Source organism: Nyctibius grandis, chromosome 3, assembly GCF_013368605.1.
Source record: "Nyctibius grandis isolate bNycGra1 chromosome 3, bNycGra1.pri, whole genome shotgun sequence".
In the NCBI taxonomy this organism is placed as follows: Eukaryota; Metazoa; Chordata; class Aves; order Nyctibiiformes; family Nyctibiidae; genus Nyctibius; species Nyctibius grandis.
In genome coordinates this window covers 75,138,237-75,160,651 of record NC_090660.1, presented here as the reverse complement: position 1 = coordinate 75,160,651, position 22,415 = coordinate 75,138,237, and the positions used below count along the sequence as shown (strand labels likewise).

The 22,415-nt window shown below is 39.3% G+C and overlaps 1 protein-coding gene across 2 annotated transcripts in view; it reads right to left on the bottom strand.

The window, feature by feature from the left end:
• PREX2 (phosphatidylinositol-3,4,5-trisphosphate dependent Rac exchange factor 2) overlaps positions 1-22,415 on the bottom strand; it is a 199,009-nt gene that overhangs the window by 12,338 nt on the left and 164,256 nt on the right. The window contains exons 38-39 of one of the 2 annotated variants that reach the window (XM_068396145.1): positions 17,006-17,196; positions 4,800-4,902 (exon numbers count right to left, since the gene is read on the bottom strand). In XM_068396145.1, the coding sequence (XP_068252246.1) occupies positions 4,800-4,902; positions 17,006-17,196 (294 nt within the window). Of the gene's footprint in view, positions 1-4,799; positions 4,903-17,005; positions 17,197-22,415 lie in introns of those variants that run through there. The other variant, XM_068396146.1, reaches the window with a different exon arrangement.

Here is a 22,415-nt window from a genome sequence, read left to right as displayed (position 1 = left end):
GATGGAAGTGATGTTCTTGTATCTACACAAGTGATGGCTTATCAGGGAAATGATAATCAAAGTCGGGACAGACTTTTTAGTAGGGCCTGTAGCAATAGGACAAGGGGTAATGGTTTTAAACTAAAAGAAGGTAGACTCAGACAAGATATAAGGAAGAAATTTTTTATGAAGAGGGTGGTAAAACACTGGAACAGGTTGCCCAGAGAGGTTGTAAATGCCCCATCTTTGGAAACATTCAACATACTAGAAGTCTACTGCTAAAAAGAGAGTGAAATCTGGTCTCTAAGTCTGCAGTATACTGCACAGAAAACAGGAGACTTAAATTGAAGGGGGGAAAAAAAGAGAAAAAAAGACTCAAATGAGTCTGAGCACTAAGTAAAACATCTTAATGAAAAGGTTAAGAAAACTCTGGAACAGACCACTTGGGAAGCACTCTGCAGGAGTCTCCACTACTGGAGATTTAAGAACAGATGAGACAAGTGTCTGTCATGAATTACATAAGGATAGCTGATCTGGTGTTGGTTACAAAGTCAGACATGTTAAGCTCAGACTTTCATCACCTTCGGTCTGCTTTCCTCAGTGCCATTTTCTAAAATTTTATCATAATAAAGAAACCCCACCACGACAGACTGCTGAGACTGGCATATGATTAACATAAATGAGAGCCAGAATATACATGGGAAAACTATGTAAATTAATCACATGTAGATCCTGAACATCAGTGCTGTGACTACCTCTGAGAACAAAACCAGCCTATTTTTACTTGCATCACTCACTAGACAAATTAATTTTAGTATCTTGCTCCCATAATAAATCAAATGCATTGATTTAAAAAGGAGTCTAGCTTTATACAACCATGTAATTTATTGTTTAGCAGGAGAACAAATTAGACCTTACTTACAACCACCAGATTCTTTTCTTCTGAGGAAAAGCCCCGAAGAACTACTAGCAACTTGCTACATGGCATCTCTTTGCCTCCACTAAGCACCATTATACCATTTCTGTTTCAACATACTGTTAATTTACACTTCTCCAATATTATTATTAAAGCTACAGAGCAATGTAAATATTGACACTGTTCGTCTCACCTAGGCATAAGCGATAGTTGTGCTACGTGGCTCCAGAATGCTTCCCTCTGCGTAGCAGTACTGCCAGAGCACTTGTGAAAGATGCTGGCAGCTCTGAGGAGACACCACCATCAATCTGGACTCTCATTTATGAACTAGTATTCTCATTGCCATGAGAAAAAATGATAGGTTTGTTTTCAAGCTACATACTAATTTAAGGATAGCAAGAACCAGTTACATAAAGAAAACAGATTCTCTCAAAGCCTTGCTCAAAGAGCTCTAAATCAATACAATTCTTATAAGAATTATTCAAAATGTAGTGCTGTTATTATACTCGTGAAAAGGCATGGAAAAACGATTACTCACTTAAAAGACAACACAAATTCTCTCCTAGCCTTTTCTGTTTATCAGCTTTTTAGTTACCTTTCTTCCTCAGACCCCTGTGCCCTCCTGCAGCTCCTTTCCCAGGCCCCTGATCTCTCTGAAATTTGCTGCATCCTGAAGACACGCTCCTGTCAGGATGCTTTACATAGTATTTTGTGGGTACAGATGTTTACATGAATAAATATACATGAGTAAATAAAGTTACTAAAAGATAGTTGGGACATTTTGTCAAAATTTTTATTTAAAAAAAATCAATATAGACTGGATTGGCAGATGAAGAACAGAAACCACTTAACTAAAACCATCCCGCAGACCCACGTTCATACCAACTCTCACAAGCTGGTCTCTTTCCTTTAGTTGTCGCAGAACAGGTGCTTGCAAATACCTAATTATAACTGACAGGGCAATTACTTTGAAAATTGTTCCAACAATACAGTCGGGGCTATTATGAGTCTTGTTAAACATTATCATTCAATTTAAAAGAAAAAAAAAAAAACAAACCACTTTCCTGGGGTCATCCATTCAATCAGGTATCTCCAGTTATTCAGTACTGGTGCCCCAAGCTGGAAAGTATCAGCTTCAAGTAGAGAGAATTTCCCCTTGTTGAAAGCTGATACTGCTAGGAGCTAACATTGGTGGCTTCTCCAGAAGAACAGATGGAATAGGTGTCCTTTCATTTGCACCTCGCTGTAGCTAACCTCTTTGTTCCACAGAAGATTCAGGGTGTAAATGGGCTAACAAAGTTTTTGTTTGGTTGCTTTTTTTTATATTAAGCCAGGTAAAAGACACATGTATTGCCCTTAACTAAATGTTCTGCATCAAATCCCAAGAAGCATTCCCCACACCCCAAGTTTTATGGCCTGCATTATGCTCCTGACAGTTAAATCCTACAGATAATTTAAACATTAAATCAGGAACAGGTTTCTAGAAAATACCATAGTGTGTTGTTGAAATTACTCCAAAACTCCAAAATTAGAATTTAATGGAGGGTTGTATTTCTACTACAGAACTCCAAGACTGATTTAAAATTACAACAAAAGATTATTACTGTATTAAACGCCATAGTGGTTTTCTGCAAGAGGAAGAATGTGTGGAAAAAAAGTCTGGCTTGATATATTAGTGGACTTTTTTGCAGTGTCTGTGGGTGGTACTGAGATATTGGTATCTTTAACAGCTATTGATCACCTGCTGTTTTACTTCAGAGAATGCAGCCTCACTGAAGGCTTCTTTCGACATCTCTATTTGAGCAACTACAGTTACAGCCGCTAAAAAACATGCAAGTCACGTTCATTGTGTCTTTCTTTTTCATTTAATAAACTCCAGAAGAACCACAAATGAATCAGCATTTTTGAAAATGGTCTAGAACTGTACATTGCAAATGCACTCTCTGACAGAATACATCCTGCAAGCAGACATATGCAAAACTCTACATTCATGTTTTTTGACGGCAAAATACCCAGATCTGCCTTTTGTCTGTAACTTCAGGAGCAGACATATCAACCTATACATGCAACTTTATCCTTCTACAGCAGTAGCTTTCTTTTCAAGTCAAGTTAAAGCTGTAACTCCTGAGCAGACCTACATGATCTGATTCAAGAACCTTGAGCATATTTATTCACCAAAGAAATTTACTTTATGCACCACATAAAGTGAAAGTCCGATATGAAAAGGAATGAGACTAATTACTCTGATGTATCCATGTTAAGTGGCAGCACTTACATGTAATTGATCAGAATCTATGGCTTGAGAATATCTACACAATTGCTTTAACAGACTAAAGATCTGATCTAGCATGTGTGTATTTTTGTCTACAGCAAGTTAGAAGTACAGCTGTGATTGCTGCACAGAATATGTAGCAGAATTAACGAAAATAATAAAATTAGATGCAAACTAAAAACCAGAAATTATGAATCTGGTCTTATCTGTGATTAATTGTTCCAATATTTAATTATCTTTTTTTCACTTCAAAATTGAGTGCATCCTGTATCTTGTTTATGCTTTTGTCATAAGGCTGAAAGCTACAACAGGCTGTGAGAAATGTTCCATATGCACACAGAGTGATTAAGCCCCCACTCAACCTCTCTTTGATCAGTTAAATAGGTTGAGCTCTTTAATCTTCACTTCATAAGCCTTTTCTAACAACCTCTGGATCATTCTACTCCTCTCCTTTGAACTTCTTCCAAAATTCCAAACATCCTTTTGAAAGTATTTATCTGATAACAAGATATTCTAGGAAAAGTTGTGTAGAGTGTATCCCCCATTTTCAGTTGATATTTCCTTTTAATCCAGCATTTTTTGTCATACCTGAGCACTAAGAGTTCATGTTGAGTTGGTTATCTATCCAAAACAGCCTCTAAATCCTAATATTCTATTATGACACATCTCCCTTATGAGGAGAGGCTGAGGGAGCTGGGTCTCTTTAGCTTAGAGAAGAGGAGACTGAGGGGTGACCTCATTAATGTTTTTAAATATCTAAAGGGCAAGTGTCATGAGGATGGAGCCAGGGTCTTCTCAGTGACATCCCTTGACAGGACAAGGGGCAATGGGTGCAAGCTGGAACACAGGAGGTTCCACTTAAATATGAGGAAAAACTTCTTTACGGTGAGGGTGACCGAACACTGGAACAGGCTGCCCAGAGAGGTTGTGGAGTCTCCTTCTCTGGAGACATTCAAAACCCGCCTGGACGCGTTCCTGTGTGATATGGTCTAGGCAATCCTGCTCCAGCAGGGGGATTGGACTAGATGATCTTTCGAGGTCCCTTCCAATCCCTAACATTCTGTGATTCTGTGATGACCAAAGAGGAGAAAACATTATTTTGAAATAAGCACATTGTCCTCAGGAACCTTGCCTGGAAAGTTAAGAACCACAGTAGTTATTTCTCCCCTTCCCTCCTACACTTCCACTTCATTCAGTACAAGTCACTTTTTATTAACAATAGTTAATAATCTTAAGTTATTTTTATGGATAGTATGTATTAAAATAAAGATTGTCTTACTCAACAGACTATTCCGATGTAAGGTGATGCCACAGTACTTACCACACAAAAAATCATTAAGTAAAATCATAACCCTGTAAAAATTATGATCCGTTTACACATACAGAGAAAGCGAGCATCTGGTTAAAAACAGCTTTTTCCTTTTTTTTTTTTTAAAAAAAAAACAACACCTTTCAGTCAACAATAAAGGAAGAGAATTAAAAAAACCAACAAAATACCCAAACTTAAGAAAACTCACACAGACATTACACAACTTTAAGATGGTTAAAAAATGTTTGGTCAAGTCATTCTTGTTTGATGATAACGTGTCTTGTTAGGGAACATCAAGATCTTACCCATGGTGACCATCTTACCTGTTTGCGCATGACATCTGTAGCTTGCATGATATAGCGAGGAGGTAGCCCGTGGCTCCGAGCCAGAATGATCGCCTGCTCCAGGGTAACACTCAGAGTGCAGCTGCAATGGAAGACACAAGTCAGCTATCTGCTAGCAGTGATTTCCTTAAAATAATTGCTTTTATTTCAATGATCTTTTTTTAAAAAGTTATAAACAAAAAGATTACATAGTAGACCTGCCCACTATCCCTCCTCACCCATGCAGACATTAGCCTGAAAACTAAAATGTTTCTTAAGTAGAAAGATTTTAAGTGTAACAAGTGTTCCCGCTGACTTAAAAACAAATGCATTTGCATTGTTCTGCTGCTGTTTAAAAAAAGAAAAAACAAACAAACAAACAAAAAAAAACAAACAGAAAAACCACACCCCAACTATGGCTTGGCAAGTGGATGAGTGTGACAACCCAAGGAGAAGAATTTTTTTGTAATTGTATAAATCCCTTTCCAGGTGGTTTCTGCACATGCTCTCTCTCACCCCCCACTATTAATGCAGACCCTACCTTTGGTACCAGGATCCTGACCTCTTGCCATTAACTTAGCTTGGTTATTCTCATGGCACATTAGCGCCGTTCAATCCAAAAATCAAGAGACATTTACCCCTTTCAAAAATAAAATAAATAAATAGGGCATTCCTTCAAATAAACTGTCCTCTCCTGCTTTGCCAATCTTTTTCAAGTAAACACTTGTGGACAAAAGCTGATCATGGTACCACATCCTAATGAAAAGGCTGCAATTGCTTTGTCAGAGCAACCAGGAAAGTGTCAGAGCAAGCAGGAAAGTTTCAGAGCTAAAGATCTTGCTGTAGGACACCCTGTCATCACACCAGACTAGAAGTAATAGGGAAAGTCATTTTGGACATGGCATCCGATTTCAGTTGTCACGGTGAGGACAAGGACGGATAGTTGGTTTCTCATACAATCAGGACCAAAGCTGTAGAAGACTCACAGATAAAGGCAACAAAACTGAGTAGAAACAGGTACTTTTTGGAAAGCACATGTTTGAGGCTGATATCATCCAAGAGGTGAGAGTGGCTCCATTCTGCACCAGTAAGCTGCTTGATGATTTTTCTGTTCACAACCAAAATACTACAATAACCAAATCTCTTCAACCAGAAAGATTAGGCGTACAGAAAATGATCCTACCTCAGCAGAACCTGCCAAAAGCTGCGTATTTCAAGTTCAAATAATAAAACTAAGACACATGGTTAAAATATACTTTTGAGTAGCCTTTTGGTAAAACCCTGACCAAAAGTTTCTGCATGGTTTATATTATGCACACAGAACAGACAATATGTTTCAATCAAACACTCATCTTGCCGAGCAGAAGATCTGTAGGAGGAAAAATGTGCCTGCACTTATCTTCTTATTGGAAAAAAATCCCTGACACGTTTTAAATACTGCTTAAGTAAATTTATGGACTGTAAAAAGTTTCACAGTAGTGAGTGTAGAAGATATTCAACTTGATCTGTAGATTTATTTATGGCCTTTCATTAAAAATTTATAAGCTAAATGATTTGCCTCGGTAATGAAATAATTTTTATTCCCCAGTTTCTTGTATATACTGACCTCAGAGTTAACTCGAAGCAAAAATCTATTGATCTTTTGTGTTATATGTTTGATTAAGGTGCATAACAGTTAAATATTAGACTGGAAATTCTAAACTGTGTTTTCACCTTGTCTCTGAAAGGTGAAATACTGCACAAATAAAGTACATGCTCATAATATTTGCCAGCACCAAAATCTAAAGATCTAACCTTCAAGACTAGACTGCAAAGGAAGCTTTGTCCCATTGACAACGGGAAAAAGCAGAAGTATCTGAAATCTAATTTGACAGGTGTAATCTAAGCCAAAGAAAAAGGGTAAAAAGGCTCTCTGCGGGTATAATAGAGGTTAATAGGCTCAAAGTACAGCTTTCAACCAACCAGTTACTGAGCCAGCTTTCCCATAAATCTGATCTTCCTGGAACCCAAAAGACTGAAAGAACAGAAGAATCATATTCTGCATGCGTGAATCAAAACTAACAAAAGAACCTCCTAAATGAAGGTCAGCTTGAAGAATTAGGTGCAAACACTAATCTTGTGATTGGAAAAGACTGCCAAACTGCTCCCTATCCAAAGCCTGATGAAATGGCTGGTGATCATGGACATTATGAGCCGTCTACATTTTGACAATGCCAACTGTGATTCAGAAATAAGGTTGCCAAGTGTGTAGATAAAGACAAAATGAGAGTGGGAAAAGCAGAGACAAAGAGTAAAATCACGCAATGAAGATTTCTTTAATAGGCTGCTACGGAAGTAGGCAAAAACTACAGTACAATCCTGAAAGATATACGCTAAAATCGAAGATCTCACCTCAAGGCAAAAAAAGAGTAGTAATTCTAAGGATAATATTTTTAACGTATCCTAGGAAATTAGTAGTGAAGACACTCAAGATGACAGCAGTGATGATGCTAACTATTATTACACCTCTTCAATAAAATATTTTACATTTGAGGTGAAGTCCAACAGTAATGCTGGTTAGATACATCCACTGTTTCTTTAAAAAAAAAACATTCTTACTCGTTAACGTATGTTAAAAAATGGTAAAATAGCATCAGTAGCATGATCGCATTTCAATATACTATTTCATTAGAGATGCAATTTAATATCACTAGATTTTGTGTTTCTCTTAAGGCATGTAAAAGGTCTGATGAATGGCAGAATTAAATATAGATTATGGTTATGGCTTTTGTAATGTAATGATGAAATAGTGTTACTACTTTCTAAATACAAAAACCAACAACACTCAAATAGCTTCATTTTGGTTGAACACCAAATCAACGAGACGGCATCCTCTAATAAAACTGATCATATAAACCTTGATCATACAAACCTTTCATGGTGCTATACTGAACCGACTCACTAGTAAACATGAATTTACATGCTGGTGCTTACTCCCAGCTCTTCAAATGTAGTTTTTGAATTACTACATATCCCTTATCACAAATCAAACTGCCCTGGAAACCAATTGTGAAAGAAACAATTGCACACACAAAACATCAGATGGTGACACGGGAAAGTCATAACTGGAAGTACCTCAGGAATAGAGCTGCCAAGCACAGAGAGATCAAGCAAATGCAAATTTAAACCAATACAACGTGTACAATTTTATGAAAACAATATGAAAGCTGGGAATTCCTCATATGGCAAGACTGTCTGGTGGTCTGAGCAAGGTTCAGTATCAAGGACTGTCAGCAAATAGGCGCAATATGTAATAATCCACCCTTCTCCCCCATTTTGAGAGCTGATAAGCAGATGGTACTAAAGTTTACAAAGCCATTTGGAAGCAGGTCTGACCACCAAAAGTATCTGGTCATTTGTATGCAATCAGCCCAGAAAAAACATACAAAGAAAATACTAGGGGAAAACTCCTTCAGTGCTCTCATAACATTCTGTTATGGGAAGCATAAATCCCAAATCCACGTATTTTACAGTGTAAACAAATCAATATCTCTTCTCACTCCCTCTCTTTCCCTCTCATCCCTTCTTTTATGCCAGAAAAACAAAAGACCCAAATTCATCATCTCAGAATTTATGTCAGTTAGAATCACAAATGCCCCGCCTTGACAGATTACAGCAGCAAGGCAGCACAGACATTTGGCTTTCCCAGCACAACTGGGCTGAGAATTCCTCATTTCACCCATTTGATTTCTAAGAAACAGAAGGGGCTGCAGCTGCTCCCAGCCCCTGCCTGCTATCCCCAGTCTCCCATCAGTCATGACAGTATTGATGTGAAGATTAAATACAAACTTTCAAACATCTTCTGGATCAAACCGTCCTGAACAAAAGAGGTTAAATCATTTTCTATCACCAATAGTCCTCTTGTTTCTAACTGGATGTGATTTTTACTGAAGGGCTGCAAATCAGTTGGACAGACATACATCTGTACTGAAAAACTGAGTTGTAAAAGGGTAGAACAGAATGAAATTTGCTAAGAAATGGATTATTTCGTGACAGCTTGTTTGATGTCACCTGAAAGGAAAAATAATTTGACTTAATGTAGACTACCTACAGAGCTGCCACTCAGCAAACTGTGTATCTATGTCACCAGAGTAAAAAGAATCTGAATCATTCAATTCATCCTCAGGTTTCAATTAGGATTCCAGCCATCCTACATCCAAAGATGCATCAAAACACCCCTTAGAAAAATACCCTGAACAGAAAAGATGATGTGAAACAAATTGGTTTAGTAGTTACCACAGTCAGAGATGTCGAAATGAATTATGTTCTGGCTATGTGAATAGGAAAAAAATATGAAAAGGAAGCATGTATGCTAGTCTAATTAAAATCTAAAGCTTCTACTCAACATGTAATTTAATGCCATTGTTCTTAGTTTAATTACTTTTCTTTCCATACATCATAAGCTAATCATACCCACATTTGACCACCTTTTAAACCAGTTACACTATCAAGTACTCATTTGTTTCTGCTGTCATTTCAATTAATGCTTATAGAGCAGCTATTTTTTATGTCAGTGTATGCAGCAATTAAAAATTTATTACTAAAGTAAGTCACTTTGAGGTAAACATGTTTGGGGGTATTTATCTATAATTACTAGTGATGGCTGGGTAATATTTATTGATTCTAATGAGTAACCCAAAGAAGAAAATAGGCCATGATAAACCTAAAAAGGAGAGAAAATGTTCTTCAGGACTATGAGAAATAAGCATAAGAAGTATAGATAGGCCTAACTCAAGACTCTCCCACAATTTCTAAGCTGTTCTCATTGTGGGAATATGTCTCCAGGCAAGTAAAATTGAAGTTTGCATTCTCTGTGCCCATATACTGAAACTTTGCTGAACAGAATTTCATCTTGCAGGGAGAGGGAAGTTGGGCCAGCCAATAGGTATCAGACAGAAAATGAGCAAGAAGTTTCTACATTAAACTACAATATTGTATTTTACAATTATAATAAAACTCTACTGGAGTTCAGGACTTAGGTACAGTCCCTTTATGAACCTTTGTGAAGCTGAGATGTTGCCAGTATGGAAAGATCACTACTTTAAAATCAGCCTTGGACTGAACCCATCCACTGAAGATTAGTCCAAAACTTGTGTTATTTTCGCTAATAACAAAGCCATTAAGCCATTACTGTGCATGTGAAATGTATTTATTCCATTATGATGGTTCTGTAATCATAAACGATGCTTAAAAAAAGTAACTATCTGTGGAAGATATTACAACACCACACAGAAACAGACAGTCCGTGGTTAAGGGGACTTCTGCCATTCATCCAGTAAGCATCAGCATGCACAGGTTTCCTTCACAAGAGACACCACTGTGATTATGTAGTTGTGCAAGCCTGAAAAAAAATATATCCTAACTCCCTTATCAGGCATACATCCACCATGCCATGACAGGATAATCACAGAATCACAGAATCAACCAGGTTGGAAGAGACCTAGCTCTATCAGGTATTTTCAAAAACAAGCTACCAACAGATTCCTGACTTGCTGAAGTAGTTGGCATGAACTTAGCAAGCTAGAGAAACAGTCTTCAGAGGTAAGTATACATTAGCCATATTTCAGACCTAACCTTGGTTAACGACTTATTTTGTAGTTAACAAATATATTTTTTATCAGGTTTATTAGATTCAATATTAGTAATTTTCAATCCTGAAGCATAGAATCATAGAATCACAGAATGGTTTGGGTTGGAAAGGACCTTAAAGATCATCTACTTCCAACCCCCCTGCCACAGGCAAGGACACCTTTCCACTAGACCAGGTTGCTCAAAGCCTCATCCAACCTGAACACTGCCAGGGAGGGGGCAGCCACAACTTCTCTGGGAAACCTGTTCCAGTGTCTCACCACCCTCACAGGAAAGAATTTCTTCCTAATATCTAATCTAAATCTACCCTCTTTCAGTTTAAAACCATTCCCTCTCGTTCTGTCACTACCTGTCCTTGTAAAAAGCCCCTCTCCAGCTTTCCTGTAGGCCCCCTTCAGGTACTGGAAGGCTGCTAGAAGGTCTCCCCAGAGCCTGCTCTTCTCCAGGCTGAACAGCCCTAACTCTCTCAGCCTCTCTTCATAGGAGACAAGCATGAAACATGCAGTAGGTAATGATTTTTTCTGTAGTTTATTTGGAAGATTACTATCATCCAATCTATTTCCAGAAATAAAATGTGACTATTCTACCTTTTTTAAAACGAGCTTTTTCAAAGAATAAGAATTTTTAAAAAGCACTTCTTTTCACCATACATCTGCTGTCAGTGTTAAAACATTTCACAGAGCATCTTTTCACAAACATTCTTCCTGTAAGATTTTGCCACCTTTAACCAGCTGAAAACACTGCAAACTTCCATCACTAAATATTCTTTGTTTGATGAAAGAACAGCATTTCCAAAAGATTCAAAGTATCCCATGCCTTTTGTTTGCTCATTCTCAGTCATACTTGCAAAAACAAACAAAAAAATCTAAAGTCAACTGAAAACCCAGCTTCGGCCATTATCTCTTGTTCTGCGCAGAAAGTCTTTCACATTAAAGGCTTCTTTCCATGTAAGCAGGCAAGTACATCTGCTGGAAAACTGCAATTTACTTCCTGTCTTGTAATAGTTCAAGTTATTGACTTAACCATCTTCCACCTCAGAAATTAAAGATTTGGCTAAGTTTTTAATTTTATATTGTTCAAGAGGATTTATTCTATTTTTGTTGTAATGTAGCAGTTTTTATAAGGAAGAATCAGATTCTCCCAAAGACCTGGACTGCAGATAAGGCAATACTGCAGGAACTGAAGCATGAGAGGATGAGTCTACAGAGCACAGTGATCGAGTTGTGTGTCAACCCTGCTACTAAATGTCCATAATGTTAAAAGGAATCCAAATAGAAAAAAAGAACACCTTGAAATCCATACTATTAACAATTTAGATCCATCTTATCTGTCTCTGTGCATTTTATGCACTTCTCTGCATTTTCAGATTGTATTTTAAATGAAATCGTGTCTCAGAATTTAAAACATGCAAGAGAACCCTAAGACTGTAGTCCTTCACATATGTATTAGAGATAACAAAGCAAAAATGTACCAGATTGCCTACGAAAGGCAAATATAGATCAAAATAAAACGATCATCACTGTATAAACAATCTATTTGTGCTAAATGTCTTATTTTTTCTTAAGACAAACTCTCACATATTTAACAATTACTAACTGTTTTGAAATAGCAACCAGCACAGAATGAAATACTCTACCATCTTAAATTATTTCAGGAAAAGTTTGGTTATGCCTCAGTAGGTAAGGTCTCACAAAAATACACTAATTGTAGACAGACATAACAAAACTGCCATTTAAAAAACAGAAAGGAATCTTGACTAAATGGGAAGGTAGCAGGACTAAAAGCACAGTTTAGACCAGAAGGCTAGAGAGGAGCAAGCCTGTGCTGACCTGCCTCCTGAAAGCAGTCCCATTGATCCCAGAAAGCCTTCTCACTGTGGAGCTAACAGCCTGCCTAAATGCAGCTGCAAAACTTCAAGGAGACTTTTTTTTTTTTTGTAGCACACAGTCATTGAGCTCAGAACTAAATTCCTACAGAAAATTTTCTAAAATAATCTAAAAGGAAAAATCCTTACGATAGAATGTCTAAAATATAAATTCAGAGTACCTATTTTTCACCTTGTTCCATTTGATTCACAGAAAGGCAGCTGGCCATGATGGACAGCTTATGGTATTACTCTGCTCTGCTACGTGGAAGATGGAGCAGGTTGAGCTGGATTGCAGGAGCTGTGCCAGCTACAGGAGACAGCATAATCAACCCTTGGCAAAACCTGCCTCATCATTCAGCCGAGTGTCTGCCAGCCAGAACCCCACTGCTTGAAGGATGGTAGAACTAAGGAGAGACTTTCTGGAGGGGAAATTAAAATTCAGAAAAGAAAATAAGACAGTGATTTTTCTGGGGTTCATCAAGATTATAAAAGACTTCTTTTCTCTCGATCCTCCAGGAAATGCAAAAATTTAAATAAACTTGGGATTTATTTCATTTGGATGCTTTAAATGATTCCTTTGAGCCTGTAAGTCATATGGTCCCTGAATAGGCTTCTGCAGCTGCTGCACCTAATTTCATTTTGGCATGGAAAGAGGCTAGGACATGTCTGTGCAGTGCAGCCTCGCTCTTCTCCCTCAAGCAGGAGCTAGCATCATCATTCAATAAAATTTAAAAGTGCCTTTCATCACCTACATTTGTACAGAGTGATTGCAACTTCAAACAGAACAAAGACAAGTAAAGAAAGCAGAGCATTATTTACAGGGTGACAGCTGATTGGCAGGAAGAAATATAATTATGGAAGATAAAAAAAGGAAAACAGAAATGCAAACTATTGATTTCTTGGACTAAGTTAGAGCTCTGTTCCTGATGTTGATCAACAAGGCATGTTCGCTTATGATAATCCAAGGGGAGTTTGTAGTATTCACGTGTCACTTAGGACAGTGAAGGTTAAAGGGACTTATTTTTCCCCATCCTTGTTTTTCTGGTGATCAAAATGTATTTGAAAAGAACTGCTGTCTGAAATAGATATAGGATTTCAGGCAGTAATGTAAATTGGTAAACATATTGTCATAATAAAAATCAAAGCAAAGCAATCACCAGCAATTCAAAATCCCCAGCATTATCTTGGATATAGGGATGAAAATATGAACTCTGTCAAGCTGTTTTAGCCTAGTGCAGTGTAAAAAGCAATTTAATATGGATCACAGAGAAGTCAGAAACCGAGACACTGCTGATCCAGAGATCAGCAATCACTGTCAAAGCAGACAAAGCTGCTGTTTCATAGTTCTTGGCCTCTTCTGCACTGGACTGCCACCCAGTGCCTCCCTCCCAAGCTATCTGGGATTCGCTTCTCGTTAGAAGGAGGGGTGGCAGAACCTCCCCCCCGTCAATCCATGACACCCAAGTCGACAAAACACAGAAAGGGCTCTCCAGTCAGTTCAGCAAGAGACAGATAAATTGAGTGAGGGAAGGTTCACATATATTTTTTTGAAAGTCTCTTAAATATATCTACATTCTGACAAATTAATGGTTTGCTCAGTTCCCACTCCTCATGAACAAAAGAAAGATGCTGACCAGCAGAGCACCCTGTACTCTTCCACAGACTCTCAGATATTCTCTCCCATTAGAAAACAATCATAGAAAGTAGACTAAAATGAGGTTTGTTTTTTTTTAAAGAAAGCATACAGGAACCTTGCTCTGAGTTGACTGTTCTTCATTTTTAAGCTGGCAAGACTAAGTGAAGAATATACTTTCTAAGTTTAACCTGCAAGGACAATTCACATCTTTCCCCCATCTGCTTGCCTGGTAGCTTCTCTAGATAATACCAGTTTTCAACTCATTTAATATCTGTAGCATAGTGTTAAAAAACAGTTGCGAGTCCTTGGTCTGGGCCTATAAAATGTGGATTTCTGCAACCTATCGCAATCAAGCACTTCACAGCGTTTAGTTTCTAAGAACACAGAAGGCCAGATACACTGCTGAATACAACCAGAGATAAATATCCTCTCTTACTGAAAATCAGTAGCTTGAACGCTGAAAAACTAACTTACAACTTAAAAGAGCATTATTTTGCACTATTATCTGCCCTGATTAAATAATATACCAACAAACAGTAGAATTAAGCCTTCAACATTGCAGGCAACAAGCAAAATCATCTACAGCTATGGGACTTGACCACATCCAGCATCTTACTCTTCCCTCTTCTGTCCTCGCAAAACCCGCCTGGACATGACCCTGTGCAATATGCTCTAGGTGAACCTGCTTTAGCATGGGGTCGGACTAGATGATCTCCAGAGGTGCCTTCCAACCCCAACCATTCTGTGATTCTGATTTCATGGTGCTGCAAGACAGTTTCACTCTGCAGAGCAGCAAGGGGAGTAGGTTCACAAAAACACAGCAGAATGCAGCAGTAGAAACACTGAGAACAAAATCACCCAGGAAGCCTACTAGCTGGAGACAAAACAAGCTTTCTATCTGGGCAAAGGCATTTTCAGAATGCCAAAAAAACAGAGCCTACTTAGTGGTGGATTGTAGAGATATGGCCTATGGAAGCCAGAAAGAGAAAACAGCACACAGAGTTACTTTATATGACTTCAAATTCTAAGGAGAAACTTCTTCATCCATCCAGTTTGTACGCACAACAGTAACTTCAGGAAACTGTTGTTAAAAAACTTCCTCAACTTTTACCACTTCAAAAAATAATAGCACAAGAATTTCTTCTAGTCTCTAAATACATGAGTTTTCTTCTGAACTTTTGGAAACTCAGGCCAAAAACTCTTTGAGTACCCATAAAATCTCAAGTAATGCATTCCTTTTTCCTGGAGAGCCTATCTGAAAATGTCTCTGATAATGCCAAGAGTTGATGTTTCTGTCTCTGAACAGATGGTAGCCACAAAGGCAGTATTAACGCAGAAATGAAGTAACAGTGTCTCATACAAAAGCTCAGATGGTCTCGCTGTAAAGCAGAACTAGTCATGCTTTAGAGGAAAGTGTTTTGCACCTTCACTTTATGTAAACAGGTGATCTCGAATCCTTTAACATCTAGATGGAAACCCACACATACCACATTTAAACCCCATTCCCGTTACTCAAAATATAGTCTTGAAAACTAATATGTTGGTTTTCTAATATTTTATGTTTTTAAAATACACTTAAATAGACATTTAATAGTTTATACTTTGAATTAGCTTATTAGTTTATTTGGGCTATTGAAGTTGCTCTGACTTTAATCTTAAACTACAAGAATTTTTGGCACAAATATACTGGCAAATTCAGAACTTAATCCATGAAACCATAATGAAACCCAGAGGTAGTCTTTTTCAGCTTTATAAAAAAATGGCAGAATTAAGCCCAAAGTCTTTTCTGATCACGTAAGACATGAAACGGAAACCAAGATAAAGAGCCAGGGAAAAGCTGTATAGCTTCATGGTCTTCTGAAATGACTTCATGTCAGTCCATGCTATATAGTATTTCCACCTTCATCTGATATAGTGACTAGTGTTAAATAATACTGCCTTTTTCTGTTATTGCCTAAAATCAAGTACAGTATACAGCATGCTATATACACTTGTATCAGTGATAGAGAGTAATACAAATAGTCTGTTGCAAACTCTGTTAAAAGAAATTGTGTTGGCTATATACGGAGCTTTTCCTTTTTTCATGCCTGATAAACTGCATTGCAGCTATGTTGCTTTTTTGTCCCCCTCCTCAAAGCTCTTTTAAAGAAAGGACGTTACTTAAAATGAGGAGAAAGTAATGCTCATTCTAACGCAATGTACTGGTAATCAAGACAGCTAAAATAAGGATTTTCATAGATCAGAAACAAAGGAGCATGTTTTTAATATATTGCTACCTGTAATCTACAGTTTGGAATTCTTATAAACAGAGCAGAGATATTTAACATCAGATTCTTGGTTATGTTTGTTTTTTTTGTTTCTTAGGGTTTTTTCCCCCCTATCCAATTGTAGTCTTTGCTTTTTTGGTATAATGTACAAAAAAATTGTCATCTACCCAGCTGGAACATAAACATATTGCTGCTTTGACGAATATCATTAAGTACTAGAGAGCTCTATAATGATGCTATTGTTATATATACATATGTCTGTTAAAATTTCTTAGTACTGATGACAAAGGTCAGTTGATTATAGCTCAGTTCATTTTTTGATACTGCATTAATGACACCAACTGTTCTACAGGCTGAACTTCCAGTTATCATAAGGCACGCCTGCAAAAATGCATTCTCTTCTGTTTTGTTTTTTTTTTCCTTGAAACAACCTCTACTACGATTCCCTCCAGCTTACAAAGCAAATACAAATTTCAGCATTTCTTGCCTGTATTAAGAGCTTAATACATAATGTGTTATTCACCTAGGAAACCTTCCTTTCTCTGCTTTAGCAATAAGATTTCTGCCTTTTTCTGACTTGAATGAGGACCAATCTATTACAACTGCACAGAACAAAATCATACTGCCCATTTCTGTCAATCACTGCAAATACAATTCCAGAATTTCACCACAAATCTTTCAAGTGTGTTAAGTTTAGTCTAAGATGTTAGATACTTAGTGTAAGACCTCTCTATAAATAAAAACCAGCAGTCTCCAACGTGCAATGACTGAATGACTAAAACAAAGGGAGGAAAAGAAACTGTCATACCGGTGAACTCCACTGTTGCACATAATGATGTGACAAGCTCCAAGCCTGCTACAGAGTTCAGAAGACACGGAAAGCAATCCAACTCCGGAAGCACTGCACGCAGTGTATGCGCAGGCAGCGGTGCGCTTGGATCGGATAAAGGAGCCTATCAGTCGGTAAAGTTCATCCAAGCAATTGAGAGGCCTCATCAGCTGCAAGAGAGGAAGAGAGAGAGATTTAAATATTTGCTACTGAGAGCATATGAAATGCACTTTTCGAGCAGGTCATCACAGATGCAGATGGAATAGCAGGGCTGGCTGAGAAAGCCGAAGCCAAATTCTGTAACATAAATACAGAGCCTGCAGTCTTCTGTTACATGACCTATGACAACTTTTTCAAACTTTTAAATTCTTACCATCACTGACTGTTTCATTCCCAGTCCTGCCTACAGAAGTGTTTTCACATCAATAGACTGAATAGACCCATCAGTGCCGTTTCCATTAACGGTATTGGCAAAGAAGGGAAGCCATGAAGAGGCAGCCTACAACCATAAGCATATGCAGGAGGGATGCCAAGACTGGTTAATTGACTCGCTGAGAAAATCGGCTCATAATTAAGACAACACTGTCCTTTTTTAATGCAAGTGTCTAGTTCCTAATCCTGACTAACAACATGGAAAAATAAAAATGAACAGAAGTGACGAAAATATACTACAAAACAAGAACAGTTAACTTTGTAGCAGGACTTAAAATAACCTCAGCATTACTGTATGAAAAATAAATGATCGACCTAGTAAAAAAGGCAGCTTCAAGTGGAAGGCTGCTCTCGAAAGAGGAACTTTCAAGAGTGGTCTAGCAATGAAAAACATCATCTCATGGTGCTTTGTGTAAAGGAGACGTTCACAAGACAGTTTTGCAGACCTCATAATTCCAAATTCCCTGTTCTCTGTATTCCAGAAACACTTAAAGATTCCAACAAACCCCCCTGCTACAAAAGAATGAACCTTTGAAAGACAGATTCATTCCCTAAAGACAGTTTTAACTAATTAGGGAAATGGCAGCCTCACTTGCTCCTATATGAAGGATACTTCATTGGAAAGCACAGAGATCAAGTAATCAATTATAACCACCAGCACATTTAAACCTGGGCATGAATACATTTAACTTGGTTTAGGTCCTACTGGTTTAACTTGCATCCATTTAAATTGATTTTAGCTGGTGCCATTTACAAATGCAGAGCTGTGGAGAACAGGGCAAAAGGCACAGCCATAAACAGATCACGCGCTCGCTCTTAGCTTGCTCCAATCGCAAAATAAATGCATTAGCTTAACCTAGCATCCCTTGGTCAGATCTGGATTATGAGATGCTTTTATCTTGCCCTTGAACTTTTCACTGAAATAGACAGGGAACAGGTTTAGGGGTAACAAGCACTCCACATACAGCCAAATGTCTCCTGCTGCACTGTGACTGCTTAGCAAGTTAAGTTGCTGATTCACCAGCGAAGGAGAGGCACAGGCACATGTCCTCCTCCCCTCCCATGCAGTCCAGCATGGATGCAAGAAACAGGAACTATCAGTCTGTTAACACCCATGCTGGATGATACCAACATGAAATTTTAGTCTGTCATAGGGCTCGGCTGATGATCACTGTATTTCTCAAGCCACAGTAGCTCAATCACTTTTGAAGTCAATGTAAGCAAGACCCTAGGAACTTCTTTTTTCCCCCCTATTGGGTTGCAATATGGGCATTAACTCTCCAACAAAAGGAGAGAGCATTAAATGAATTTTCATAGCCCCTGAGATCTCTCAGCCATAGAGGTTGTCCTGGTTTGGCCCAACCCAGGCCAATTAGTCTTAGAGAAACCAAGGTCACTGCTAAATTCCTCACTGCTTACGAGTGAAGAGCCAAAGGGGGGTCGTACCTGCAGGGAGGAGCAGACAGGGCAGGTGACCCAAGATTGACCAACGAGGTATTCCATCCCATACACGTCATTCTCACTTTCCTATTTATCACTAACCCACCACCTCCTGGAGGTGGGGCCCAGGAGGGAGGGGCCCTCCTGTCTCCCACTGATTGGTACCAGCTTTGCCAATTCTCCAGTTAAAAGCCTGCAGGTGTGATGGCAGAGGGAGCTACTGCATTTTCCCCTCTGCCCGTGCTGGGGGGAGCAACTCTGCCTGAGGAGGATTTCCAAGCTCTTGATCTTAGTTTTGTATATATTTGTATATATTTGATTATTTCTATTATTCTTATTATATTCTTTTTCATTACTATAGTTTATTAAAACTGTTTTAACTTTCCAACCCATAAGTCTCTCTCCCTTTTCCCTTTCCCTTAGGGTGGGGGAAGGAGGGTTAACAGAGAGTGTCTGCCACAGGTTTAATAGCTGGCCCAGCTTTAAACTGTGACAGATTTATTGGTGCCCAATGTGGGGCAAGAGAGAAGCTCCAACAGATTGCTCTGATAAGTTGAATCCTGGCTCTGGTGGGAGGAGACCCAGAGAGCTCAGCTGAAAGAATATCAGATTTCTTCCTTTGAGATTTACGAGGGGTTGGAAATTAAAACAGATAGTGAAGATGGTGATGTCATTTTTGAATGCTGTGTTATCTCATCTTTTTATAGAGTTTCTTTCACAGTTGAGTATTGCAATGATGCCTTACCTGCCGTGGGCACTGTGTTATTGCTTGCTTCTTATGAATGTTTACATGCAGTTTAGCAGTGGGCGCTGGTTGAAATGTATTGTTTTGGTATGGGGTTTGATACTGATTTATGCTGTGATAAACTGGGCAGTTCTTACTCTGATCTCTCATCTCTATGACACAATGATGGGCAGCTTTAATCGCGAATCAGTAGCAGCGACTTCATCTGCACGCTCCAGGCATCCTTTAGCTGATTCTGTTAATGATTACACGTCCAGTTTTACTTCGGAAAATAGTACCTTCTCCTTTTCTGCCACGCTGATTCCACTAGATTTTGCGAAACTAGGATGGTGCTGTCTAGGTGGCATGTTTTTATTTTCGGTTGTCCTGAATGTGTTTCTGATGTGGGATAAGATTAAATATCGGTGCAGGGACAGTTGTAGGTGTTATGTAGCCACCTCAGATCCTACAGTGTGTACTGCTGCTACAGCCACTAAATCCACTGAAACCTTAGCAGCCTGCACCACAGCTGCTACACCCCCCAAGATGGCCACTGTAGCTACTCAGACTCTAACGAGTCTCAGCACTCCCATGACAGCCACTGCATCTACTCAGACCCCAGCATCTATCAAATCTGTACCAATTGCTCCTGTAACCAGGAAGAAATACCAAAAGAAATCAGCTTGTGAAGAGAAGGATGATGACTCAGAGCCTTCTAAGACAGAGCCATCATATGACCCAGGTGAGGGCCCTTCTCAGGCAGAGTTAGGGCCTGACACAGATGGGAGTTTCCTCAATCGTCCTTTTAAAGCAGACCCATCACAGAAGAAAGGTCCTTCTAAAGCAGAACTATCACAAGAGGAGGACTCAGATGTAGAGATAACCTACCACTGCTTATCCCTGAAGGACCTGAGAAATATAAGGAAAGACTTCAGCCGTTATGACGGTGAGCCTATTATTACCTGGTTGCTCCGATGCTGGGATAATGGGGCAGACAGCATGCAATTAGATGGCAGAGAAGCCAGACAGTTGGGATCCCTGTCCAGAGATGGTGGTATTGATAAGGTGCTCGCAAGAAAGTCAAACACTATCAGTCTCTGGAGGCGACTCTTGTCAGCTGTAAAGAGCAGGTATCCCTATAAAGATGATGTTATGAGCCACCTAAGCAAATGGACCACTATAGAAAAAGGTATTAACTACCTTAGAGAACTAGCTGTGCAAGAGATTATTTATAGACACCCACAGGAAGTTGTAGATCCTGTAGATCCTGATGAAGTGGAATGCAACCGATCCATGTTCCGGAAGGTTGTGAAGAATGCTCCACCGACATATACCCATACATTGTCAATATTAGTCTGGGGAGAAGATGATATGGCACGTTCTGCTGTGGGTAAAATGGCTAACTGCATGCGACAGTATGAAGATAGTATTTCTTCCCCACTGCAGGCACGCATCTCGGCTGTGGAAAAACTGACTAAGGAAAACAAGGACTCATTTAAACAACTGTCAGACAAACTGTCCAGGATCGAGAATAAACTTGATTGTCTACCTACACAGGCGCGCGTTGCAGCTGTTAGGAGAAAACGCTCTCCTACAGGACCAGCTCAAAGGAAACGGAACACATCATGAGGTATCCTGTGGTTTGCCCTGCGTGGTTATGGGGAGGACATGAGCAGATGGCACGGACAACCTACCAGTACCCTACAGGCACGAGTACGTGAGTTGCAAGTTAAAAGAAATACCAGAGAGAATTTTTCTAGGAGGATGGCTGTTCCAGTTACCAGTGAGCAGGACCCCAGTCAGGGTTGATGTGCCTCAAATCCTTTTTTCCCAAGTGTGAACAGGAGAAATGAAGGTCCAGTCCCTGTGAGCAGCACGAATCCATTTCTTAATTAGGGGGGCCCTGCCTCCAGCCAGGTGGAGGAGAGGGACAACCGAGTTTATTGGATTGTGTGGATTCAATGGCCTGGCACATCGAAACAACCAACAAGCGGATCAGGCTGCTAAAGTGTTCCAAATAGATTTGGACTGGGAACATAAAGGTGAACTATTTTTAGCTCGGTGGGCTCATGACACTTCAGGTCATCAAGGGAGAGATGCAACATACAGATGGGCTCGTGACCGAGGGGTGGACTTAACCCTGGACTCTATTGCACAGGTTATCCATGATTGTGAAACATGCGCCGCAATTAAGCAAGCCAAACGGTTAAAACCTTTGTGGTATGGGTTGAAATATAAATATGGGGAGGCCTGGCAAATTGACTATATCACACTCCCTCAAACCCGCTAGGGTAAACGCTATGTGCTTACCATGGTGGAGGCGACTACCGGATGGTTGGAAACATACGCTGTGCCCCATGCCACTGCCCGGAACACTATTCTGGGCCTTGAAAAGCAAATCTTGTGGCGACATGGCACGCCAGAGAGAACTGAGTCGGACAATGGGACTCATTTCAAAAACAGTCTCATAGACAACTGGGCCAAAGAGCATGGCATCGAATGGGTATATCACATCCCCTATCATGCACCAGCCTCTGGGAAAATTGAACGGTATAATGGGCTGTTAAAAACTACCCTGAAAGCAATAGGGGGGTGGAACCTTTAAAAACTGGGATAAGCATCTGGCACAAGCTACCTGGTTAGTTAACACCAGGGGATCTATCAATCGAGCTGGCCCTGCTCAATCAGACCTTCTACATACAGTAGAAGGAGATAAAGTCCCTGTGGTGCATGAAAGGAATCTGTTGGGAAAAACTGTCTGGATTCTTCCTGCAACGGGCAAAGGTAAACCCA